Genomic DNA, 27,100 nt, shown 5'->3' with positions numbered 1-27,100 from the left:
GCTTTTTCCGAAAAAAAAAAAGTTAGAAAAATTAGAAGCGGAAATCATTTTACTATGGATGGTTACTGAAAGATTTTTGTATGTCACATTGGATATTTGAAAGTTTGTTCAGATTTTTCGCAAGATTTTTTTCTTTATTTTGTCAATAAAAAAAATTTCAAATGGTAAAATGGTTCCGAAAATTCTGAAAAAAATTTCAAAAATCCCATGTGACATATAAAAATGTTTCAGCAGCCATCCATAGTAAAATGACTTTCGCTTCTAATTTTTTCTTCGTCTTTTTTCGGAAAAAGCTTGGAAAACAGTAAGAAGGGAAAATCGGCCCATTCCGGGTCCAAGCTTGAAAATTTCTATATTTGACGCAAGTTTTTTCCAAATTTTTTCAAATTTTTTCAAATTTTTAATTCTGGTCGTTCGAGAAGAACATTTCTAAAAATTGTAGTACCTTTCAAAGTGAGAACAATAATAGAAAAATTCGCGCGCCAAATCTGAGAGGTCAAGGGTAAAACCCAGGTCGAATTGGCGTGGAATGTCCCATATGTATTTAAACTAATTATATTTAAAAATTATCGTACATTTTCTTTTTTTCATTGTTTTTTTCTACTCGTCGATCGAGTATTTTCTCCATATCAACATTCGCTCTACCCCCTCAGGTTTATGGCGCGTTTTCTTAGCCCCTGGCCTTTTTTTATCAACGCATTAATAAGCTCTCGTTTAAGATAAGTCTTGTTTAAAAATCCTTCAATTTATTTCCTGTCATTATTTTCCAATCCACTCGTACACTCGATGTATCTCGAGCTCCTCATTAACGTTATCATCAATTTATAATGTCAATTATCATCCGAATGCTTGGAAAAAAATTTTCTGTCATCTTTACTCGTGCTTTTTATCAGCGAAAATGTATCTTGTGATTTGAGCATTCGCGAATAGAATGCAACGCTTCAAAGACTTGTAAATAAATATCTAACGATGATAATCGCGGTTTCGACAAGGTGTCAGGCTAATTGCGAAGGAGAAAGGCGATCTCGTTCTAATGTAGAGGCTATTGTAAGGCTTGGCTTGTTAAAGCTTGAACGGCAATGCAGGCCGAGGCCGTATTTTCGTTATACGTAAGTAACGTGCAATAACGATTCTAGATCTCCTCCACTTCCTACGAACTCCCCGCTGGATCCAGAATCGTACCGATTCCATCCATTCGCGTCTCTATTAAACGATCAGCCAACAAACGAAAGCCGACGGCGATACAAACAATCTCCCAGTCCATGTTCGCAATTCGGTGAAGCTTGTCGCGTACTGCCGCAAATTCCTAAATTCATCCTCGTCGCAAGATCGAGTTATTCGATCAACCTGCGAAAAGTGGAAATCGTAGATCAGCGGTCGATGCGCGAATCAAAAGTCTGCGGTAATTGGTACAATTGTAATTGTAAGAATTGCGATAAATTTTCCGAGTATAATATCCGATTGACTATCGAAAGTTGTTAAACTAATTACTACACGCGTGTTAAGATCGAAAGCGAAACGAATGGATAAGCTGAAATATATTCTCGAATAATTAGCAATTGCGACAAGAGTAGCACTCGCTTGACGGTTATTGTTACAAGAGATTGTTGGAAAAATATCTTCTTCCCATTTCTCGTGACATCGTTCAACGTGATGGGCGGTATCCACTCAAAGGACTCAAAGGACTCTAAGAATCTCTACAATAATTGTGGAACTTGTCGGCATTCGGAGATAACCACGTGAGTAAAAGTTGTGTAGTAAAACAATAATTATCACTGGCTATGACGGACGTTCAATTTGTTATAAGGTGCCCGAAATTTCCAATTATCAGCCTCTATACTCTACATATTTGCGATTAGTAAGATCAACGGTAAAACTTTGTACTCTTAGTTTCTCGATTACCGAGACTGTAAATTTAAAAAATAAAAATGATAAAAACTAATGACTTGTACAATTTCGGATACCAGATAATACCTTGAATATTGCTAACGTAACGAGTCCGTTTTTTTCCGCGAGGTAAATTATTTTACCGGAGTTAATAAAGATGGTCTAGCATTCTTTTTTTTTTTTCTTATTTTTTCTAACAACTTCGGGTCCACCTACGAAGACTAATAAAATTAAGGCAGATTTTAACATGAACTATTAGCTAACAATTGCAAAGAAATTCGCAGGGGGAATGAAATATCACGTATATAATAACAAATGTTTACACATGACGCGTCGCGTATCAACATTTTTATTTATTTTTTTCCCCTTTCGACACATTCGGGTCAGCGCTCACTGATTTCCTGTACGCGATACTCGGGAGAAAGCGATGTACGTAATTATAGATCCACGAATTATAGATCCGCGTCAGGAAGGAGTGATTTTTCAAGTTCATAATTGACTTTAATCAATTACTTCGCATACCAAATACTAGATAATTAAATAACAAGCTGACATGCGATGTAATCGTCGAACGTTTCAATCCACGACGATACTTTCGGATAATTCAGAATCTCATGCATTGTTGTGGTCAAGTGGTTGTGATGTGAAAAAAAAAAAAAAACCAACAGAGGATTGTTTTCGCTCGTTGTGAAATAACGTTCAATTTACAGTCTGTATATTTACATTCAGTTTTCTTTGGCCTTCGTATAGAATAATAACGTGCGATAAGCTGAGGTCATGACAAATAATATTATTTTCTCTATGTTTATAACTGAGATTTCTTATACTTTCTTTCAAACATCTATGTAACGCGCATATTTTATATTTGAATTATGTACAAAGAAATAACCGCAAGACATTGTTTTTCACAGCTCAAGATTATGGTAATCTTCCTGTCTCGCTAATGAACTAATTCATTTCTTCATAGAGATAATTTTTATGCGGCAATAATTACATTCAACGGTTACAATTGGTTATATTTTTACTCACTGTTATTGCCGATCCTTCGATGCTTGTACGATCGATATATTGATATTATTGTGTAAATTATAACTTTTCAGATTAGTCCCATTACGCTGTTAAGTAACAGGAGTACACAGATGATAATTCATCATCTCTCCGATCATTCATTTTCGGGTGTAATTGACAAGTCAATGATTCCATATAAAAAAAAAAAAAAAAAAAAAGAAACTTGCCGTATTTTTGTAAAAATTTTGAAATTATAATATACATACTATACAAAATTCGAAAAATCGTTTTCCTACATTCTGTCAACAGAACAATGTATTACGTATTATTTCCCAAGGCAAATATCTGTCTTCCAAGTGTATTCTGCATACTTAACGGATATTTCTAAATCGGCTTTGTATGAAAACTTGAAAGGTGAAAAAAAAAAACATCCAGCATAGTTCTTACGTTATCCATACATTGATATATGCCATCTGTAAATCGGTTATACCCTTGAAATAATCAGTTTTTATTATTGTTCATGTAATACACGTTACTATGACATATATATATATAGGATATTACATTCGTCGATAATATACCGCAAGTGACGCAACGATCGTTGATTTCCCGAAAGTCGGAATTTACCTATTATCAAATAATGCAAATTGACGAAAATTCACGCCTGCAGAATCTCGCGCTCCACGGGAATTATCACCGCGTAAAAACAATTAACTCGCATGGCTGTTGTACGGGAAAAAAATTAAAGGCGTAGATTTTGTACGAGAAATTTGAGGAAATGTGGTGTAAATTTGCGTGTGAAAATTTAGAAGCGATTTTCGACCAATCGAAGCCGTTAGCTGCACCATTTCCTTCCGTCGTCGTTTCGTTACACATTCGGTGGAAATCATTAGTCAGCATTTTTTCAACAAGTTACGAAATCTCACGGCTCTTTACATCCATTCGCGTGAACACGAACCCGTCTCCCGTTTTTCAACCGGTATTTTTTGCACGCGCAATTTCCTGTCCTAATTCTGTATACGTACAACGCAACGAGTAAAAATATACTTTCTGTTCAGCCGACCTCGTTTTACAGTGAAACCGTACCATACTTCAAATTAAGAAAGAATTTGGTTGTATTTGTCAAATATTCTCTGTGCTATAATCTATTACTCGTACTTCGCACAGTGAAACCATTCATTGTTTCACTTAACGACAATCGACAAACTAACAACGTATACTTTTCTTCGATCGTTGATTTTTTTATTCTGTGAATTTTTTTTTTGTGTTTCCGTATCGCAAAAATAATCCCATAATTGAACTGCTGGTAAAAAAATGTCGGCTGTTTCGACGAATCTCTTTTTCTACAAAATCATAACGACAGCTTTTACTTTCATTCAGGCCCATTTACAGCAAGAAGCTATTAATGCTTATAGTATCTATACGCGGTATTGCAAATCACACGCGTAACATGCGAGATCGGTTCGCGTTCTCCTGTTGCCCGATTACGATTGGTTTGACAATCGTGCGATTTTTTCAGCCACGTGAAAGTGGCATCGATGAAACGCGTGATTTGATTTAAAGCGATTCGTCGCCGCGGAGATTTGCGATTAATTAAAATTAGTCTTGTAGTTTTACGCTATAAAACTTGCTCTTTTTTCGCTATCAACCAACAAGATTTTGTGGCACGTGGCTGATTTTATGTTAAATTTCTCCTCGCAGTATCTCAAATTATAAAATAAATTTATGCTTGAATACACCGAAATCTTGCAATTAGCATAGTAAAACATTTAGCATTACGTTGCCACTAAATTGGTTGTTAGACAAAATAAAAAAAAAAATAAAAATTAATAAAAATGAGGCATATATAACGCAGCACTATAAAATGAAAATCGTAACAATGCATAGATGAGACTTTGTAATAGGAAAAAAAAGCTTGAACTTTGATATCTGTAAGACCGAAAAACGAGTGCAAAAACTTCTATGATGCAATAATTTGGCTAAGATTCGCGTGGCGTATGCGTGTGGTGTCGTAACCTGCGGAGATTAGAAATGATTGCTCAAAAAATATTACATACGTCTCTATAATATAATATACATGTAACTTACGATATAAATATCACTCGTTCGTATACTTTAATACCATGTGCGTATCGAAAAATCGGGTCGTCCTAGCTTTGGTTGTTTCGAATTTATCAACTACAAATTAAACACGTGTCTAAATTGGTAGGAATGATACCTGGCTAATCTAGTTCATTGAAAACTAAAAGAATTCCAGTCAAACCAACATCCAACATCCAACATCCTCCTTTGCATATCGTAGCTTAATTATACAACCTAATCGTAAGTCATTTCCAAAATACTGATTAATGAGTGTGAAAATTAATCAATAACAGACCACGCTGATGGAATTTTTCTAAAATTCAAGCAGCCGCTACAGGAGGATCGATAGCTCGAATCTAAAACACCGATTGGCCTTGGTTTTTCGCAATGTTTGGAATGAAAATTCTCTTCTCATAAAGTAGATTTGTTCGACCCTTTTCTCCAGGATTACACAAAACGATAACTAGATCTTCGAAGGACCACCAACCACGAAAATACGTAAGAATTTTATCGTTACTCGGTTTTAACTTTTTTATTCCTTGTTCTTTTCTTCTCGCAAAGTTACGTCGAAATAACAGCTAAACGAAGCGATTGTAGGATTTTTTTGATATTAGCCAAAACTTTTCGAAACAAAATTCAAACGGGTTGGACATAGTTTTTTTTTTGTTTTTGATTGTGTAAAAACTGTGTCTTTTCAGAATCTAATTTAGGGCCCTGTTTCCACTAATCGGAGTCGCAGAAATTCGAAAAAAAAAACTAACATTTCTTCGGATCATTTTATTTCGCATAATTAATTATATCATTATAGTTTACGAGACAATTGATTTCAGCTTCTTTAGAAAATCAAAAATTCTTTCACAATAAAGTGCATCATCCCCGCAGTGTTTTCTTTCGTGCGAAAAGCTCTTACAATTAGCTTCAGAATCCTTAATTTAGACTTTAGTCCGACCGATTGGGATCCGGGGAGATCAAATATCAGCAGTAAAATGATAGAGAATCAAAGGTTCGGTTGAAAAATATTTGTTTCAACGTCTACCTTCCATTCATCGACTATTCGTGGACTATCACAGTGACAGATTTCAAGAACTTTCACTTATTGTTAAACCATCGTCGCTAATTTCGGTTGTTTATAAATTATACTTACGCTGAAATCAATATAATGACTTGACTGTACCAAGCGATCGTTGCGATTGTTTATCAACTTCGGAATCACGCTCTAGCATTAATGTTTATGCCCATTGAATAAAAAATAATGCGTCAATTTGAAATCCGACTACATAGATCGTTAAAATGATTTTCGTCTTGCGGTAAAAAGTGTCCACTCATCGAACCGATTAAATCAGACGTGTAAAGGTATTCAGCCGGGGCTTTACCTTCGTTAAAACATTGTTTATAGTACAAGAAAAAAAAAGAGAGAGAGAGAGAGAAACTTTAAAACTGAGAGTCATCAGTTCTTGCTGACCCGATAACGAAACCATATCAGGAATCATAACGCAAATGCAAATCGTAGCCCAAGCGAGTCTTTTCGAGTCGCGATCAGCTGTGAGCCGAGCAATGACGCAATCAACTACGAACACAACTGCGGAAAGTGATGGTATACATGATATATACATGTGTGTAATGTACTATGAGTCCATGCGTAAGAGTATTTTAAGTAGACATGCGCATAACACGGGAAATCTCAGTCGCGGTAGAAATATCAGCTGCAGGGTCAAGAAGCTTGCGGTTGCCGAATAAAGTGGATCTGTTAATTAATCACTGTAAATCCGAAGGGGACGCGATCGTTGGATTTAGGGAAGACATACATGCATAGACAGGCGGTGAATAAGACAGGCGTAACAGCTGATTGGGACAATTGAATCAACTGCTTCGTACGCGTAATATGTCAAGAAAAGTTTTGTCGCGGATAAATGATTCGTGTAAAATATTCTCGCGTCGTTTAAACTATAATATACGCGAGTCTAAGGTAATGGAAGAATCGACTTGCGATAGAAGTGAACGCGGACAAGATAGGTGAGGCAATTTTTACAATTACTTACGTTCGGCTCTAATGATTGACCAAAATATTAGATATTCTCGCGGCGTCATCCGGACAACCTTATAACTCGATGATAAGAATTTACAATACTGTGATAATTGATTTCATCCACTCACATCGTATCCCTGCAGCCGAGAAAATTTAAATTATTTGCGAGTCTTGGAGGGTTTTCAGATTCAATTAGTTTTACGACAAATTAAACGGCAAAAACGTTCGTCGGATTTTAAACACGTAAAAATAAACACTCCTGTACTTAATCCTTAACTAATTCACTTTCTTCTGGGCTAGAGGATTTTTAGAAACGTGTAATATCTGTTGTGTTTATGTATACGTATGTATTGCCAATAGACAGTTTTGCGCGTCACGTTTTTGCAAAGATAAGATATTATGCAGGCATGAAGTTAAAAAATTGATTCCCGATCAACAAGTCTAATAAATAATTGAAATTGTTCGAATAATTCTTCAGCGTACAATTTCTCGATTATAATTTTATATCACAGTAACAATATATTCTCTAAAAGGAAAAGAAAATAAATTCAGGGTCAATGTACAAAAGTAGCAACAGAATTCAAATATGAATCTAATCGCCACGGATCTTTGATAACATTTTTTCGAATTACTTTTTTCTCTAATCAGCTGTTTACACGAGTCTCGCATTTTCTCGCTCAACAGATTGATGATAGAATGTATTAAAAAAAAAAAAACAGTACAAATACTCAAAAGTTTAAACGAACGTACGTCGAAAAAGAAACCTAACGAATTTTTTCAAACATTAAATTTCACCCTCCGACTTATACGTCCGTATAAAAATTCTACGCCGAACGATAAATTCGTCATGGAATCGTAGTTCGACCATTGCAAGTAACAAACCTATTTTACCGCGGTGGAAAAATACGGTTCGGTCTGAAGTTTGCCGGGTTCATTACAGTCACCAGTGACTAACAGCTGATCAACACCAAGTGCTCTGCGCGTTGATAAAGTATCAAAGTGGGGGGGAGGAGGAGTACATTCGATAGCAACAATATATTGTTTTGCCGGATGTTGGCGCTATATTTAAAAAATCTCGTCGGCGAGCCAAACGGTAGACAGCTTCCCCTGTTGACAATGTAACTGATAAGGAAAAAAAAAAATAAGAAAACGGAAATAAATCAAGAAATCGCGGTGAAAAACATATTTTTACAACCAACAACGTAGGGAGGGATACGATATCGTTGTCGGCTCGGCGCCGACGCCGCGACGCTGAGGAAAAGCTCCGGACGGTTTGCGCCTGCGCCTTGGAGGGGCGATCAGGGTGACGTGATATGCCTACGTCTTCTACAAAGCCCGTCCGTCAGTTGCAGGTTTCGAGCCAACAGCGTAGTTGACAGTTCCTGTCGAGCAACCAGATTCCACGATTCTACGATGTCGAATCTTGAACGTGATCAACTTGGGCAACGGGGCCCAGGAGACGACGTCTGCGCCGGGTTGACCCGCGGCCTGGACCACGTTAAGAACCCCCAGCTGAACAAGGTTTGGAATAATTTCACCCTAACTTGCTCCTCGATCGAACAACGCCTTGACACTTCGCAGCGACGAAGAACCGTCGTCTATATTTACACATGATCGCGGATACGTTTTGTTGCACCTATGCATGCCTGTGTATAATGCACCCGCGCTTAGGGGCCGACACTTCGCATGATCTATGGTAAAATAGTTGGCAATTTATAGCTTCCTAGATTCAGAGGTCGGAAGAAAATGATTTACGATTTTCCACAATGGCATACCCTGAAAATTTTTCTTAGGACGAAAGAAAGGTTCTGGCAAAAGACTGGCGTTCTACGTTATGCGGGAGATCGCAATCGGTTGATATTTCACTTTTATACATTTTTTTTCAGAATTTATAAAGTAATCGTGAATGAAAATTTTCCTCCTTGCTTTTGTCAATCATAATATCAATTTACTTCACGAAGAAGACTCAAACTTGTATAATATCAAGCCTCCAGTTGATGTTTGATAAAGTGGCCTGACGGTTTTTTCATTATTAATTCAACCTCATAAAATAGTTATAATTTAATATAAACTTTTAATTTCGGATAATAAGATTCTCGGTTTGTATATCCTTGTTTTATAGATCGAGATCTTTGGGTTGAATGTAAATGTCAGGAAAGAAATAATAACTGAAGTGCTATAACGCGTTTCGTTACAAATTCAAAATAGCGTTTAAAAAAAGTGAAAAATCAAACGAGCGCGATCTTTCACGTAACGTAGAACTTTTTAGAGTGTGTCACGGTGTATAATTGCGAATTATTTTTTTCGGAAACACCCTGATACATATTATAGTCAAATATTGTGACGTGTAGCGTCACGTATACAGTACGAGGGGTTTTACCTGATCTGACAATTAATGGTATTTTCCACGCGTCTTGTGACCAGTTTCATGCCAAACCACAAAAAAGCCACGCTGACCAGTTTGCTTGAAGACAGTGTGTGTCATCGGCCTATTGATTTCCCCGACAATTTTAATTCTTATGCAATGAAAAGTGGCATGATTAAAGTATGTCTGATTAAATCTCGAATGAGTAGAAAAAATACGTTACTCGAAGCGGCTGCAGTAGGTATAATGAACAAAAATGACTTGAGAAAATGTGCCACGCGTTTTTCCTGAAGTTTTCTTCACGTGTTCCCGCTTACCAATCCCATAACACTTTTCATCGTCGGATGTTTCCCAGATTTCCCCGGAATTTCAACATTTTTCATAAATCATAGCTGTCGGTGATTAGAGAATTGGAAAATTCATTTGGAAAAATTGAGATGCAAACAGCGAGAGAGAGAAATGGTAGAAGAGAAAACGAGAAAATAAAAGGGAACATCGGACAGACTCATGCTGTACACTTCCTACACGAACATTCAGAATCGCAAAGCCGAATTCGCAATATAAAATTTCACCAAGTCTCGAAAGTGTTTCGAAATGAAGTCATCAAATTTCTATGTCCATGCTGGTATAAGATGTAAGAGGTAACAGCTGACCGCATGGATAGAACGTGTGTGGATATATTCAAACGTACGTGTACGACGCGTAATGGTAACAGTGGCTAATAACCGGTGTCATTATTTAACTTCAAGGAACTCGGGTGTAAAAGAAATGTCAAACGACACTCGCGTGTATTCTTGTGCACGTAGGTATCTTACGTTGGTATATACATAGCTACGTAATTATGCAATGTTATTCTCTTTACGCTGACTGAGCAGAAAATTTGTGATGTAGCAGAAAATCCGCATGTCGTGCGTACTTCAGTGCGGATAAATTTATTACTACGTTAGCAATAATAATCGTTACCAATTGATGGGACATATTTATGAAATAGTAAGATAAATGAATCGCCGACCAAGCTTATCACAGAACTCTCTGTATTGCACTTAAAATTCTTATTGTTCTTCAACGTTGACGCATTATGTTTCGGATTCGTTAGAAATTTCAAATAAATATTAATATTTCGTACGAAAACTTCGTCTGCATTATTGTTATGATTGTAAAGTGTTCTTTGTTTTAAAAACTCGTATAAATTAGGTAACTTTTCCCTGGCTCATTTTTCAATCTTCTTGAATGCGCCGCAAGAAATATACGTTTTTTTTTTTTTAATTGGAAAAACATAATTCGAGGTTGTATAGCATTGAAATATTGTCCTGATTTCTCGTAGAAAACCCGAATGATTAAACCTAAAGGAAAAAAAACAGAATCTCAAGGAATATCACTTGTGCCAATAATATTAATCACGAAACAACATCCCTACTATGTATCAAAAAAATTAATCTAAGGAAATTCGAATAACCCAAGCTAAGATATAAACAATTTGAAAAAAAGGTTTTTCAAATACAACGTACAAAATGATAAAAACTCGGTCATTCTTTGATGAAAATCTGTCGTACCCAACATACACAAATATATTTTTATCTACTGCGTAGATAACTTGTTTTTGTCAAACTATGTCTGTAGATCTCTATATTGAAAAAAATCAGCCCAAAAACTTTAATATAATTGAATAAAAATACCATAGTTTATTCTGGATCTTCCCATGGATAAAACCTTTTCTCAAATACATAGTTTATGACTTACCGTCAATTTGTGCCGTTCGAATTTGCTCAAATTCAGTTTGATACGCAATAACGATGCTGTTTCATTCGCCTTTTCCGTCATTGGCAGCAAATAAAATAACCGAAGATTTTTTAAACAGTGAAAGTTAAATTTTCTACCGAGCTTTTCACAGTAGCCGTGAAAAATCGTGCAAATTGTTCAATTCTTAAGACTCCGTCTACGCACAATTAATCCGTTCACTTTCAAATGAAAAGATTGACTCAAAACGCCTTTATTTGAGTAAAGAAACACTTATTGGACGATTTTGAGATGTTTCGGACATGTTTCAGAAATTGAGTTTTTTTTTTTTTTCTCTCTCTCCATAAGTCGCGTTTTCCTCGCAACGCGAGAATAATTCTACAAAATAAATAGCGACAGTCGATTTGTCAGAAAATTGTACCACCGCTTCGTATACTCGACAATTATTTAACATGCGGTGTATCTATGGATAATCGTAAAAAATGAAAATCAAGATCGTACGCTATAACAAAAAAAAAGAACCAATAACGCTGCACGCGCTCTGCGAATGGTTGAGAAAAAGGTAAGGCGTCGGGTCGTGTAAGGGTGGCCGTTGGCCTTACGCAACGAAGATGTGCAGGAAAAGGGGTTATTATCGATCGAACATGCGGGCCTCGGTTTATAATCAGAAGCGAAAACTCACCCCGGCAACGGTCTCCAGGGCTGCAGGTTGTTAGTATGACAAGTTTGACGAGCCCTCTGCACCCTGGCCGAGCGACCTCCTCGTCGTCAGATATCATGGCCGACGTGACGGAAAGAACCTGGTGGACGCTGGTACCTCGGCAAGAGGAGCACGTCCCGCGAATCCCGGAAACCCTCCTGGCCATCGACGGAAGGGTATCCTAGTCGTAGATCCCGTTTTCCTTGCTAGCACCGCTAGATTCCGTCCCACCGAAATCGAACCGAAGTTACTTTACACTTGGATTTCACGTTGTAGTTGAAAATTTTTTACACTGTATTTTCACTGTAATTGTATTAACAGCATACCAAAGTACCATCGAAAAATCACTGAAATAAAAACTTTCTACTCCACGACTGGAATATCATTGAAATCGAAAGATTTCTCACTCCACTGATATTACGCTGAATTCTAAATTCACGCTTGTAACTGAAATCACACTTGAAATCTACTAAAATTAATTAGTGCGGGAATAATTTAGGTATTGCAAATAAAAAAAAGAAAAAAAAAAAAAAAACTTTCGAGTCTAGTTTCGGTAAAACTACATTGAAAAAATTTCACAACCACACCGAAGAATTAACTGGACTTTTAGTCATTACCTGGTATATTAATCTAATATCACTGATTTTAGTAAAAAGTAGTAGAAACTTGTAGAATGCTTAACTAGTTTCACTTTTACCCCATTCGGGAAACATAGATCTGGGTAATGGTACGTATTGAAAATGGGTTTTGTAACTGAATTGTTTGATAACTACACAATTTAAATCCCGCTCTTGTTATTGTAGGCGTAGCTAATTTTTGTTGCATCTTCTCCAGCCACCTTTAATTCACGTAACTGATTATTGTACGTTATAGGATAATCTCAATCACGGGAATCTCTCATTCACTTTCGAATTGAATAGATACACGAATGGAAAGCATTATTCGACGCAAGTGATATGAAAACAAACGGTAATACTCCGCACAGTTCTGTGTAGTCGAATATTGAATTTGTTTACTCGAAACCCGGTATTACGTTCTCCTTGTTTATACCCGGCTCGGTGTCAAATTTATCTCACGTTATCCGAAACCGACCATCCAGCCGACTACCCGATATTATATCCATCTCTGAAGCTGCTTCCGTAACGAGAAGGTTTGCCGCCTAGTGGCAGTTTATAGTACTAGTATACTGATGTTCACGATGAATATATTCTCTAATCGTTTCAAAGCGTGCGGTGTTTCTTCTACCTCGTAATAGTGTTTTGCCATACTAGTGCGCGAAGGTGGCTATATCCGCACAAGCGTGAAGGCGCAGCACGAGCCCGGAGATGAGTTGAAGGCCGAGTGTGGCGCATTCACGCATGATAGGCATTGCCAACTTTCGCGCGTGTATCGAACTCCATTGTTTGCTACACCTGTAATGGAAAGTCCGACATACACGATTATATTTACGCGAAACCACGGCACGATGTCTGTTCAGTGACGATGTCGAGCACGGCAAAGAGTGACAAACTATTCCGTCGGTGGCGCTAGTGCAGCTGTTTGCGAAATGCTCAACTGTGGATAAAAGCGCGACCGTCTTTTTCGCACACCGCTAGCAATGTGCGAAGGTTTTTTTCTCACACCGCTAGCGATGCGCGAAAGTTTTTCCCGCACATGTGTATAAAAGACTACTTTCGGTGCTTGTGAATGGTGCATAAAAATGGACTTTCCATGCAGGTGTTGCAAAAACAAATTAGTGCAACTGGTTCAACCAGTTAATCCAAATAACTTCCGGTCACATCAATAAAGTATGGCATTCGATCGATATAAATATCTTGTTTTCTAGATTCGTGGACTTGTTTTATTTGAAGTACCTAATTGTCTCTATCAACGAACACGCGACTTGGAGGTACAATACATAAACTTCAAATGTAATGGTATTTAGTTGACTAAATTTCGGAAACACATCAAGTGGTTCACTCGAAACGATACGTCACTCGATCGCGACAAGAAAGGCTGTTATTGAATCAAGCAATTCGCCAGACTGAATCATTTTTACAAACTAACTAAATTGAAATTGAGATAAGCAGATCTGTGCCTTGATAATTCAATGAGTGAAAATGACATATTTTCCTTTCTTCCTGTAATTAAGGCATTTGGTCGAATTGTCTTATCTTTCAATGCTTAAAATATGTAATCTCCGAATTCGGTAAGCCGCAGAATGAGTTGTACCTACATTGATAATAAATATTGAGGTACTTAAATTTGCATAAACTTGAATAGGTCAACGAATTTTCAAAACCTTTGATAGATAATAGTATGACTTGTAACAGCGTCTCTATCTTTGATCTGATCGAAATCATACGTCTACTTCGTGCCACCGATATAAGAAAAAAAAAAAAAAAATATTGAAACGACGTCTGCATTTCAAAGTGGAAGATCATGACGATGATAGTAATAATACAGCATATGTTGCCAATTGATGAAATCTCTGTGTTACGATCATATATCAAACGCGTGGTATCAGTGCATAACGAGTTATTAACAGACGCGATAACCGCAACAGATCGTATCTGAAACAATATTGACTCTAATCTAATGCACCCGTCGCATCGTATGAATGATTGATACTAGATTTGATCTAGAATCGATATCGGGTTAAAACGCTAATTTTCCATCATGAACTTTGACAAACAGGAAAAATATAGATTCAATAGTTCAATATTCTACTTTTGGAAGAATTCAAACTTTCTATAATACAAAGAAAAAAAACCTCTATTACAGGCTTTCTGTAACTAGTCTTATTTCAATGATATTTTCGTAAGAGCCATGCAAATTAATCCGCTGTTGTAAATTTTTAAACAGATACGTACGTAATGTGATTTTAACTTCCAGGGTTTTCAATAACTTTTCAGAAACTAACTTTCCATCGCATCGACAGAGGATATTTCTGATAAACGTTCAAATGAGCGTAATTTTTGTGAATATTTCTAAGTTTTCCAACTGAAAGTGGAGTAATTTCGAACAATGATTTTCACTCAATATACCTATCATTTTCTCCATTCCGAATAATTGAATTAGTCGAATTTCCTGTTCGTCAAAGTTAACCAACAGCCAATTCTAGTCCCGTTAACAAACTTACGCTTAAAGAATAAAAATTAAATTCACAAGGAAAAAAGATGCAATTGTTAATTAGACTAATTTGTTCGTGTTCTTTGATTAATCAGTGACATACATACGCGATCACCGGTTCAAATTCGGTAAATCCTAAGAAAAGAAATACTGGAAAGCTTTGGCACTGCGTATCTCTTAATTCTGGTAAAAATAACTTCAATGTTAATACCTCGGGTATTTTCCAGCGTGAAATCCACGACTGTTTAAACAATTCCGATGGGTGTTCAGCCACCGATATTATCACGCAGGTGTAATTAGCCACATTCGTGTATTCCTACATCCGCACGCCAAAAGAACCAACAACGTTCAAGGATCGATTGGACTCTTGATTTTTGAACCGCGCATACGTGCACTTTATTATGTGTATGTATACCTTAATATTTGTCTAATTTGTTTGAAACTTTAATTACCTTTCGTTTGGCTTCTGCATTATCATTTCCGTGCTTGTCAAGATACCGTAACATCAAGAATGAAACGTTTTTTGTTTTTTTTTTTTTTTTCTTAATCCACTACCTACTTTTACCGAATGAAAACTCGGCATCGTTTTGATAAATTTTGCGAATACATTTTTTAATAATTATACACGGTACGACGTTTCATTTTAACATATGTGTTACGACAGAAAACGCCAAATTGCTAGGTAAAAGTATTAAATTAAATAAAACCGAGTTTGAAGTTCAAAGGAAATGCCGAAGCAAGACCGGTAATATCGCGGGTTGTTTTTTTTTTTTTTTTTAAGCGATTAACGTCGGTACAATAATAAGGATAATGATATACGTTCATAAATACGCCTAGGATAATATTAGTTACATACTCCGCTTTGCTATGGCGGAAGGTGGGTGCTGTCGGATTTACGTTTGGCACTTATATCATAACGTGATTCAGCACAGGTATAAATAACGAAGTGCTGCTGAGGCACCTCAACTAATTAATACAGTTCTCACATATACATAATTATTATTGTCTGGTATTGTTGTTTCGAGCGTTAAATAACACCGTTGACAGAATATTTCCAGACCGCAATTGAAGCTTTTACATGCAAAACGTCGATCCCGCGAACTGTGCAGGTGCGTGTAATATCAAATTGCACAAAAAATAAATATGAGGAATAATGGACAAGAACTTGGTCAAGGATATTAGTAGCACGTATAATCGGAATTGACTGCAATTTTTAAACATCATTTTTTTCAATACTTTAACCAGGGGCAATTTCCTACTTCTCGCTTACGATGATCTGCACTTGGAATATTTCTTACTAGCTGCCGATTTACATCAGAAGAATAAACTTCACACTTTTCGAACGCTCTTATTGTTAAACGTATCGACACGACAACGCGCTAACAATAGAGCGTATATTCTACGATCGGTATCAGAGTTTAAAAAAATCGACGAGTCGAATCCAATTCTGGTCGATTTATCAAGTGATAATTATATTTGCTCGACAGATATTTGATGTAAATCAATTGGGCAAAAATCCGTCAACAATTACGAGATTCAAATTGCTCTTAAGATGTTTGAAGCGATGAATAGGAGAACGTGCCGCGTTTAAAGTGGGAATCTATTACGGATGAGGTCGTGAACTTATACATAGTCAGAATATACGGTTGCGATTTACCTTAATGAGAATACGAGCTCGGGTTTTTTGATTTTTATTTCTTTTAATTTTTACTCATTTATCGAATTCACGCGTTGACCTATGTGACCCCATATTAGCAGTCGTCATCTTTTTTTCTCACAAGCCAAAGAAGCAACAAAAAAATGAGTCAGATTCAGAAAATGTTGACGAAAATGACGTTGCACTGCACTGAGAAGAAAAAGAAAAAAAACGATAAATCGTTAAGATAACTTTCCTTTTTTATGACCTTATTTTTTCCATTATGCATCCGGCCACGTTAAACTCGTTTGTTTGCGAATTATGATATCACCTGCATGTCATTGAGCGTGAGACAAATGCTAATTGTCCAAGCGTTCAGTATGCGCCAATATAATCGAGGATTGTGGGGCCTTGCTCTAGATCGATGTCTCGTACATCGGTATAGATCAATGTAGATCATGGCGTATCAACGAACTCCAGTCTCGCCTGCATGATGCATGGTATTATTATATTTGATTGTAAAAGTTACATAAATTTTTTGCACTTAAATAACACGTGTATAAGAATTATTTCTGAGGTGATCGAAGCCCAGCTGCACTCTTCGGTAAGCAAGTAAACAGCAAAGATCCAAACATTTTTTCGCTATAACTATTGCATCTCTGCAATTAATCACTAATGTTTAGATATTCTTCCATTTAATTGAAGTTGACTTGTACAAGTATCAGAGGAACGAAATATTGTTGAAAATCGGTTATTTTCCGAACTGCTGGCGGAGGTGTACAAATCTAATTCTACAGTTGGCTAGGAAATAGTTTTTCAAATACGAAACCAAGTCGTAATTGCTAAATAGCTTCCGGCGAATCGCGATGTCTGCAGCAGAGCTTATTTAAGCGGTACGATAAATCTGCGAACACGTATGTTACATGTTACTACGTCAGAGCGTGAAAGCCAGCTCTATACCCTTTCACTCTCAGCTCCGGAGGTCTCGATGTTGTCTCGCTTGACATAGAAATATGATACATGAACCTCAGTTACGTCCGCGTAGAATTGACTTGCGTCATGCTTCGTGATCGGTGGCTTTGCCAAGGTCATTCATTATCTTCCCTAGTTGAAAAATCCGATTCTTAATCTCGGACAAAGCATTGTTTCATCAGACACTGGTTACACAAAATTCGATAAAAGAGTAGGCAAGTAATAATGACTATATGCAGGTATATATACGTAAGGATTTAAAAAAATCAATAATATTTGTTTAAGACAATAGTATAGAGTTTTTTTATCTCTTAAAAGTTGTTTACCTCCCGAATGCTAGATGATACGATATTTTTTCACAACACTCCAGAGTTCAATTACGCAACGAATTACCCATAATATAAAACTCGATTAGATATGGGAACTCGGTTAAGAAATTAAAGTCTAAATACTTCTCAATTAATATTCAACTGTTGCACTATCTATATCGTCACACGATAGGTACTTAGTAATTGAAAAATGCCACAAGACACGATGTCTGTAAAGGTATCCCCCTGCATCATGTTTGCCTTGTCTACAATGCATATTGACCTCTTAAGAACCTTCGATCCTTCGTATAACTTGTTACAACAATATTTTAAGACGTGACTATTGCACCACAAGGGTCGACGACCTTTTCTAATAGAAGACACAATAGAAATTAAACGACCGAAGATTCTCGCGCGAACGTTTGATGATACAAGATGTGCTAGGTTTGACTGAGAGTGAGTCACATTTTTAGCAATTAAAATTATTTTTTTTTGTTTTTTTTTCCGGAAACTCATAGCGTTGAATGTCAGGGACATGAAACCGTAGCCACGCGGTCGAGAATTAATAATTCAAAATCGGTTGAACGCGGCTACGCAAAGCGTTACATACCTATGTAGGTATAAGTACTGCTTGCACTAAGCTATTCACATACTGATTCGGAATTTCATTTGGTTTCTGTACGTCACCGGTACAATAGTTCAGACACAATGGAATCACATACGTGTCCGTTCTCCGATCAAAGTCCATTAGGTATTTTATATGACTTTATCAAATTACTCAGGCCCCGTGTTAAATAGAAAATTTTAACACCATTTTCAGGGAATGGCTTTCACCATTGAGGAGAGGCAAACTCTTGGCATTCACGGATTGCTACCTGCCGCCGTAAAGACTCAGGACGAGCAGCTGGAACTGTGCCGTTTGAATTTGGACCGATACACCGATGATTTGTCGAAGTACATCTACCTCACTGGATTGCTGGTAAATATTCTAGGAACTTCGTAATCATTGTACCGATTGAAATCCTTCCAATCGCGTAGTACTAGATTTAAGTGATAAAAAATAATGGTAAACACTACTAAGACTTTACGCAACAGGCCAAAAAACAACGTTCTTTGACAAAATCTGTAGCCCGGTTGAGTTGAAGACTTTTCTCAACGTCGATGCATGATTTGAGTGACGACGGTCTCTATTTTTTTTTACATTCCTTAGGACCGTAACGAAAGACTTTTCTTCCGCCTCCTGGGGGAAAATGTCGAGAAGATGATGCCCCTCGTCTACACTCCAACTGTCGGTCTTGCCTGCCAGAAATTTGGATTGATTTATCGCAGACCCCGAGGATTGTTCATCAGCATCCACGACAAGGGTCACGTTTACGACGTTATCAAGAACTGGCCCGAGCACGATGTTCGAGCGATCGTTGTAACCGATGGCGAACGTATCCTCGGCCTTGGTGATCTTGGGGCCAACGGCATGGGAATCCCGATTGGAAAATTATCCCTTTACACTGCTCTGGCTGGCATAAAACCTCATCAATGTCTGCCCATCACCCTGGATGTCGGTACTAACACTCAGGTGCGCTGTTTTAGGTTTATTCTCAATCTTCGGCACTGGAACAAAGTTATACAAATGGATTATATGATCGTATATATTTGTTTAACAAATTTCTAATGCATATTTCCATTCAACTTGCAGTCACTCCTGGATGACCCGTTGTACATTGGTCACAGGCACAGGCGTGTCACAGGTCAAGAATACGACGAATTCATCGAAGAGTTTATGCAGGCGGTGGTGAAACGCTACGGTCAAAATACTCTGATACAATTCGAAGATTTTGGCAACTCGAACGCGTTCAAACTGTTGAACAAGTACCGGGACAGCTACTGTACCTTCAACGATGATATTCAGGGCACAGCATCTGTGGCAGTTGCTGGTCTTCTTGCTTCCTTGAGAGTAACAGGGACCAAACTTTCCGAGAACACAATTGTCTTTCAAGGCGCTGGAGAGGCAAGGAATTGCATTATTTTGTATCGAATTTCTCTACAGGTTCAAACCTGCTCATAGTTGGAATTGAATATTGAAAACATTTTCGTTCATTGGCTCACAATCAGAAGATGGATCCATTCATCGTTTAATCACTATTTTCATACACGGATGTACTGGATGTAACTGCGAATTTAGGAATAATGTTTTTCCGATATAATTCTAGTATGAACAACAGGTCATTAGCATTTTCAAGGTAGAATATTTGCATTGCATAATTCAAACTACTCTGAGGAACGTGATGATCAAGTTCAACTATTACATCAACTAAAATTCCACGAATCAAATTGTTTCCAAGACATTTATTCGTAAATACAAGGTGCTGAGAAATATTGTTTTTAAAAAGATGACGATTTAAAAGAATCACTGTAGCCTTGTGCTGGCAGCTAAAATTCAAAACGCCCTATTCGACGAAAATTATACTTTGGAATCGAAATAAAGATCTCATAGTGCTTATACAAATACTTCTAGAAGTATCTTTGATAAAAGTCAAAGCCTGCATTGTACCCGGGACTATAGACTTGAAAAAAAAATTCATCGCTCAAAATCGAACGTCATAAAAAATAGAGTTGAGCAGTTAAAGTTTATTGTTACGAATGGTACATCATTGTGTTTGGACTCGTTTCCAGCTCCCAGAATGATGGGAAATCGTTGAATTTTTGAGTAACTTACACGTATGCCTCATTGAAAAATTTTTCCCATGCTTCTCTCACAGGCCGCTCTTGGTATCGCTGGACTTTGCGTCATGGCAATGCAAAAAGAAGGTGTTAGCGTTGAAGACGCAAAAGACAAGATCTGGATGGTCGACTCGAAGGGTTTAATTGTGCAAAATCGTCCTGAGGGTGGTCTCACGGAGCACAAGCTGCACTATGCTAGAAGGCACGCTCCGATCAGGAACCTCGTCGATGTGGTAAAGACTGCGAAACCTACAGTTCTCATTGGTGCTGCAGCCATCGGAGGTGCATTCACAACTGAAATACTGGAGGAGATGGGAAAAAACCATGACAAACCCGTCATCTTCGCTCTCAGCAACCCCACGAGTAAAGCTGAGTGCACTGCGGAACAAGCTTACATCGCTACCAAGGTAAATGACTAGATATCTTGAATATTGCTGCAGTTAAGCTGACTCCAAAGCCCTCAAAGATGGCTGATTGTCGATACCAGATACCTGAAACAAAAAAGTCATTGAATTAAGTATTGTTAAGCAATGTCGTACCTAAGTGTGAATATGATTTGGTATAAAAACATTCGACATGTAGTACGGTATAATACCTTTTTTTTTTCTAACAGGGCAAATGCATCTTTGCCAGCGGGTCACCCTTCCCTCCAGTGACTTACGAGAGTAAGACTTTCCACCCTGGCCAAGGCAACAACAGCTACATTTTCCCAGGAATAGCTCTTGGAGTTGTGTGCGCCGGGATGCGCGTCATTCCTGAGGAAACATTCCTGATCGCTGCCGACGCCCTCGCTGCAATTGTAACAGATGCAGATCTTGCCAGCGGTGGGTTGTACCCACCCCTGAATGATATTCGAGAGTGTTCGCTCAAGGTAGCAGTGAAAGTAATGGAATACGCCTACAAGTCCAGTAAGTATTCATATTGATCGACTCTGGACAAGGATGAGCAATGCTCCTTTGTTTGTTTACAATAAGAATGATCATAATTAATTGAGCGGCAATATTGTGGTAAAAAAACAAGAAAATAAATACATAAATTTCGATTTAAAAATATTCAGCTTACGAAAACGGAGAGCTCTTCTATTTACACACTTTGATACTTTGGTTTTACAGAACTTGCGACGGTTCATCCTGAGCCAAAATCTTACGAGGACTTCATCAAAGCACAGCTGTACGATACGAAATACAAACCGTCAATACCCCCGACATATCCTTGGCCAGCACAGTAGTGGGCAAAAAATAATGTGCCTAATAAATATCGCGCAACGAAAAAAATACTGATTTTAATGGAACAACAATTTTTAATGATCACGCCCATTTTTATAGGTGTATATAATGTTCACGTGTATACTGTTAAAATGTAATTAAGGCGATTGTAACTGGTATATTTTATTTATAATGGAAATTAAATTAGTTTTCTGTAAGATGAAATTATGGATAAATCAGAGAACGTTAATTATAATACCTTATAACAATAAGCTCCCGATGTTATGTGGAGAAAAGAATTCATCGACTCTTGTAAATTAGACTGTGTTTTTAATCAATATATTTTCTTTCTCAACTTTCTTATGTTACACAACCGCTTTTCTTTTGTAGTTGTACAGATAAAATAAAATAAAGTAACGATTACTGTTTAAAAACTAGTTTTATAATTCATTTATAGCCATCATCATTTTTAAAACGACGAATATCGGGGATGACCGTGAAGAAAATTAAAGAAAAACAAAGATACGTTCATTTTCTATCCAACCACGATTAATAAATGAAATTGGAAGTGAGCCTCGTCGGTTAAAACTATAAACTTTATTAAAGTATCTTTGATTCTATGAATCAGATAGAAATTATAATTTAGAGTGAAAATATATTTCAGTAAACTTAAATTCCAACGTAGCAAAACGAAGCTAACGGTATTTTTTTCTTATTATTATTATGTTCAAATTGCATGATTTAAATCGGGCACAATTTTATATGATGTTATATTATTTACATTTACACAAGAAATTAGAGTATATAAACAAAGACAATGTGTGCACCATGTACATACAAGTTTGTTTTATGTTTGTTTTCACTTTTTTTTTTTACAATATCGTCTACGCATTATTGGAACTAAAACGCAGAATTCATTCAGTCGTTTATTGATCAAAGAAAAAAAAAAAAAAATACAAATAATGAATAATATGCAAGTCAATCTTAGACAATTTAATAAGCAAATTCCTGTTAACTTCTTCAACTTCCATGCAATTTACTTCGTGAGAATCAGGTTATCGATGAAGAGATAGAAGAAAAAAAAAAAAAATACAAAAAGCGAAATGAGAACCTGTTTCGCAAAATTTTTTCAAGTGATTATAAATGTTTACATATTCTCAATGTATTAATCGAAAGTCCATTCATTTGTTTGGTGCTTCTCAACTTAAATGGAGCTTGAATGATTGAAAAATTGATTGAACGCACCAGACAAAAAAATTTGTCAGCAGAAGTTTGTGAAATGACAAAGAATCATTTACATGTGTATGTAATCGTGATAGCGAACTCAGTTCTTTTCATAAATTAAAAAAAGAAACTTAATGATGGGGGAAAAAAATGATCGCTTAGGTATCATTTCACTAATTTTTTGTTACTCTATTTGCCTTAAGCACGTATATAATATATACCTATATGCATGTGTGTATATATATATATATATTATATATATATATATCCATATATATTCATGTAATATATATGTACACATAACCTTACCACAATGTAAATTGTATTTTCGTTTTGTTAAACGAAACGGCAGGTACTATCACAACCTGCCATCTCTGTCGGTCGATACGCTACAACCGCTACAACGTCTCCTGGTAAAAATCCCTAATCGGTAGAATTTTAAGGAAACAGAAATTTCATTCAATTTGATACAACTTTTATTCCGTTCTTTTAAGCTAATTTCATTTGGTTCTCCCCTTCTTTTCACTTGTACATTATATTCGGATCCTCGCATCACGAACATTTTATACGTAGCTCTACTCTCAGAATCTTACAGATTTTATGATTACCTTAATCGTGATGAATCGCTATCGTCATTAATTCAACAATAAAGTATCGCCAATTCATTATGTTTGCTTGAAACGTTTGCTGGCTTTAATAGAACACCACATTACCGTTATTATTATTATCATTAATAAAATTAAAAATATTTAAAATTTACAGAAGATGATTCACGAGTTGTTTTAAAATAACATTTACATTAATTTCGGGACACTGTTACTTTCGACTAAACGTAAACACCAGATCTTACGTGCCAGCACCAAGACCCTTATCATCGCTGTTCTATTTCCTATTTTTCGTTTTTTTTTTCTTCTTTTTTTTTCATGTTTCCCCAAGTGATCGTAAGGTAAACATTATCAACGAAAACAACAGCGACGAAGAAAGGACGAAGAGAAGAGAAATAATTTTCTACACAATGCTCTGATTATCAATAACATTTCGACATTCATCACACTTCCCGGTAAAGTTATAACGGATGTTCCATCGTTAGAAAAATCACAATGAAAATAAATTTGGATCCATACCCGAAAAAATTTCTCAAGCTATTAATCAGTAATATATTATCTTCGGGATTGTAGATCATCATTGGCGGGAAAAAGTGTCCATTTAGCTTCGGTGATTGGTCCCATCACTACCTTCATCGCGACAACGAGTGAGATCGCTCGTGCGTTGGAACGGAGTTATCACCGGTAGCTCTGACGTCCGGGAGCCGTTGAGATGCAGGTAACGCGTCGAAAAATGGATGACTCAGAGCATCCTTCAGTGTTATACGCTGCGTAGGTTCGTACTCGAGCATTTTTTCGATCAAATTGAACAGCAGTACGTGATCTTTGTCTTCCGAGAGTAAATAACGCTGTAACGATATAAAACGATGTGAAACCTGGCTAATTATCTTACATACTAGCAACAAAATGATATATCTCAAGCCGTGTAACATAAAGAAGCGGCTGTAAAGAAAAGGTAACGAATGGGGAGAATTTGTATTCGCAACTCACGTGCAAGGGTTTGCAGTTATCCCTGACATATCTGCCTCCTGAACTCTTTTCATCCCAGTCCAATTTACCGTGATAAAAATATTTAGTTTTAGTTTTACGGGCCATACGATGTGGAATTGTTCCAAGTATCCTCTCCATCATTGCGAGGTGTTCCCTATTGTCATGCGTTTGGAACAAGGTGATGCCGAGGTATAACTCGAACAATATACAGCCGATTGACCAGACGTCACAAGGCTGTGCCCATCCTAATTCTGTGGAAAAAAAAAATGAACGAAATAGTAGTAACATGTCCTGCAGTTAATTTGAATATTCATTTTTTTCAAATAAGCTCGGTTCACATTTTCATGACATTTCACGTATAAAATCAATCTTGAACGATGCAAAATATGGTTGAAGAACTTACCTAAAATCACTTCGGGAGCTCTGTAATGCCTTGTGCTAACGATTGTGCTATGATGTTCGTGGTCAAAAGTGGCGCTTCCAAAATCGATTAGTCTAATATCTGTCCTTTTGACCCGCCTCACATCTATCCTCTTGAATAAAAAAAACTTTTATTGAAATGTATATACGTTAGGCGAACATATGTTGTCACATAGAAATGAAATTCATATTGACGTGCAACTTTAGTTATTTTATTACGTTACGAATGTAGAAAGGGTAATGTATGTCAACGAAATATTAACCAATTAGTTTGTACATAAATTTTCAATACCAGCAGAAACTTATATTTCAATTTTTAATATTTGATGATCTGAAAATATAACATTTCTGTACATGAAATTAGAGTTCAATATCTCTCATTTATTGCAGCACTGAGACAGTTTCTAATTGTAGCAAAATCAAACACATATGAAAAAAGGTGGCTTGGGAAAGTCGCAAAGTTTTAAACGTGGCTGTTGAAAATAACGGACGTTACACTTTGCAAAACTAATGAAAAAGTAATGAGGAAAGTACGATTACAAAATCTTTAGTGACTCGATTAGCTGCAGAACAAAGATATGGTATTTGAAAGCTTTCAAATATGTATCTTACCTTTTTGTTGTTGTAAGCTATGTCGTAATCAGAATCAACAAAGAGTATATTTTCTGGCTTGAGGTCAGTGTGAGTGAGTTTTGTGTCGTGAAGAAATTTCACAGCATAGCACAACTGGTATCCCATGTGTCTAACATGATCCAAAGGATAAGGTTGATAGTTGTTGTCTCTCTGAAAACCGATAGTTCCAAATTGAAATGGTACAATGTTTTGAAATTGAAAGTTATTTCAACTCGCACCACTTTCCGTTTTCCAAAAGAAATTGTACATAGTCTGTACACAACTTACCAAGAAATCGAACACACTCAAACCGAGCATTTCGAAGGCGATGCACATGTGACCATGGTAATCGAACCAATCCAGCATTTTCACACATAAGCTGTAAAGAGAAGAGAGTTTTAAAAAAATCGAATACAATCAAGGAAGATTAGACGCTAAGTAAAATTTGTAGATTTCCGTCTAATCTACATTTCCACGCATACGTCAGAAAATTGGCACAGCCGTGTATATTACATAAGGTCAACTGTTAAAACAGTTTTGAATCTAAGAAAACGAAATTTTGAAACACAAAAGATTGAATATATAATATAATTTACAATAAAATATTTTAAATAGTATTTCACTCAAGTATAAAGTAAAAATAACCATTTAGTTTTCACACGAGTAAAAGTAGATCGGACAGTATTTTCCGAGAATTCAACTCAACTGAATCACCGTTCTAAACAAGAATAATGCGTAGTCAAAACAGGAAGTATGAGTGATGTGTATACGCAGTTTATAAATCGAAAGATTTGCGTTGGCAAGTTTTACCGTTTAGCAAGTGAAGTAAAGAATTCGAAAATCCAACAATTGGATATACTATTATAGAAATTGTCCGTTGCTTCGAATGCGGAGAAACAGAATAAAGCATCGGGCAAGCATGTAAGGATAACAAATTACTAACTGTTGACACTCTGGATCCTTGAGAGCAATTTTCTCCAAAGCATTTATCTCGAGTTTAGCAGCTTCCCTGTACTTCTCGACGTTTTTAATTATCTTCAAGGCCATCACGTGATCCCTGTACACAAAGATAATTGAAACGCGAATTAAAATTAGACAACCATTAATATACTTAATATCTACGCTGTAATATTAATTAAGAATTGATAATACATCGCTCGGTTTCTGCCTCAGGCAGCCCCTTTAATTAAGATTATCAGATGCCTCAGCGTTGTTTAATTAAACACCGTGAAATCCAATCCCTCCGAAATACATTCCGGATGTATAAAGTTAATTATCCAAGAGGTATTGGTGGTTTTGAAAGTTATAATCGAAACTCTTTTGCCGGTACGTACTTTGTTTAAGTGTCTCTACTGGTCAAAGCTGAAATTTTCGTTGAGTATTTTTAGAATATCTAATGGTCGTCTTTCAACCACGAACCAGCGATCCCGGGTCTATCTATTTTCGGCACCTGTTTGCGTATGAATGTTCATATTTTCATTGCAATAATTTTCC

At 36.6% G+C, this 27,100-nt stretch overlaps 3 protein-coding genes across 15 annotated transcripts in view; 1 reads left to right on the top strand and 2 right to left on the bottom strand.

The window, feature by feature from the left end:
* LOC124293993 overlaps positions 1-12,933 on the bottom strand; it is a 73,202-nt gene extending 60,269 nt beyond the window's left edge. Inside the window, exons 1-2 of one of the 2 annotated variants that reach the window (XR_006903860.1) lie at positions 12,423-12,933; positions 11,788-12,271 (exon numbers count right to left, since the gene is read on the bottom strand). The gene's annotated coding sequence lies outside the window, so the exon portion shown is untranslated. Of the gene's footprint in view, positions 1-11,787 lie in introns of both variants that reach the window. The other variant, XM_046737260.1, reaches the window with a different exon arrangement.
* On the top strand, positions 1,266-22,114 carry LOC107224415 (NADP-dependent malic enzyme). 4 transcript variants are annotated; one of them, XM_046737224.1, is made up of 8 exons: positions 1,266-1,739; positions 8,356-8,524; positions 18,653-18,811; positions 19,043-19,405; positions 19,526-19,837; positions 20,589-20,957; positions 21,164-21,458; positions 21,663-22,114. In XM_046737224.1, exons 1-8 carry the CDS (start codon positions 1,654-1,656, stop codon positions 21,776-21,778), a joined length of 1,869 nt encoding a protein of 622 aa, XP_046593180.1. In that variant the 5' UTR covers positions 1,266-1,653; the 3' UTR covers positions 21,779-22,114. The 4 variants fall into 4 exon arrangements, with proteins under 4 accessions (XP_046593180.1, XP_015519939.1, XP_015519940.1 ...); XM_015664453.2 differs by having other exon boundaries at positions 8,350-8,524; XM_015664454.2 differs by lacking the exon at positions 1,266-1,739 and adding an exon at positions 6,697-6,990.
* Positions 21,863-27,100, bottom strand: part of LOC107224417 (serine/threonine-protein kinase Doa) — a 49,631-nt gene continuing 44,393 nt past the window's right edge. For all 9 annotated transcript variants that reach the window (XM_046737162.1, XM_046737173.1, XM_046737186.1 and 6 more), the window contains 6 exons: positions 26,550-26,663; positions 25,895-25,985; positions 25,607-25,777; positions 24,978-25,107; positions 24,575-24,825; positions 21,863-24,432 (listed from right to left, as the gene is read on the bottom strand). In XM_046737162.1, coding sequence (XP_046593118.1) covers positions 24,217-24,432; positions 24,575-24,825; positions 24,978-25,107; positions 25,607-25,777; positions 25,895-25,985; positions 26,550-26,663 — 973 coding nt within the window. In that variant the 3' untranslated portion in view covers positions 21,863-24,216. The remainder of the gene's footprint in view (positions 24,433-24,574; positions 24,826-24,977; positions 25,108-25,606; positions 25,778-25,894; positions 25,986-26,549; positions 26,664-27,100) is intronic.

Source organism: Neodiprion lecontei, chromosome 1, assembly GCF_021901455.1.
Source record: "Neodiprion lecontei isolate iyNeoLeco1 chromosome 1, iyNeoLeco1.1, whole genome shotgun sequence".
NCBI classification, from domain to species: domain Eukaryota; kingdom Metazoa; phylum Arthropoda; class Insecta; order Hymenoptera; family Diprionidae; genus Neodiprion; species Neodiprion lecontei.
This window is presented reverse-complemented; position numbering and strand designations above follow the sequence as displayed.

Bases quoted from the DNA above. Each gene is read 5' to 3' on its own strand.
- LOC107224415 (XM_046737211.1), top strand. From the start codon at position 6,860: ATGTCAAGAAAAGTTTTGTCGCGGATAAATGATTCGTGTAAAATATTC. The intron at 8,525-18,652 runs GTTTGGAATAAT...CACCATTTTCAG, and splicing joins AGAACCCCCAGCTGAACAAG to GGAATGGCTTTCACCATTGA. The intron at 19,406-19,525 runs GTGCGCTGTTTT...TTCAACTTGCAG, and splicing joins ATGTCGGTACTAACACTCAG to TCACTCCTGGATGACCCGTT.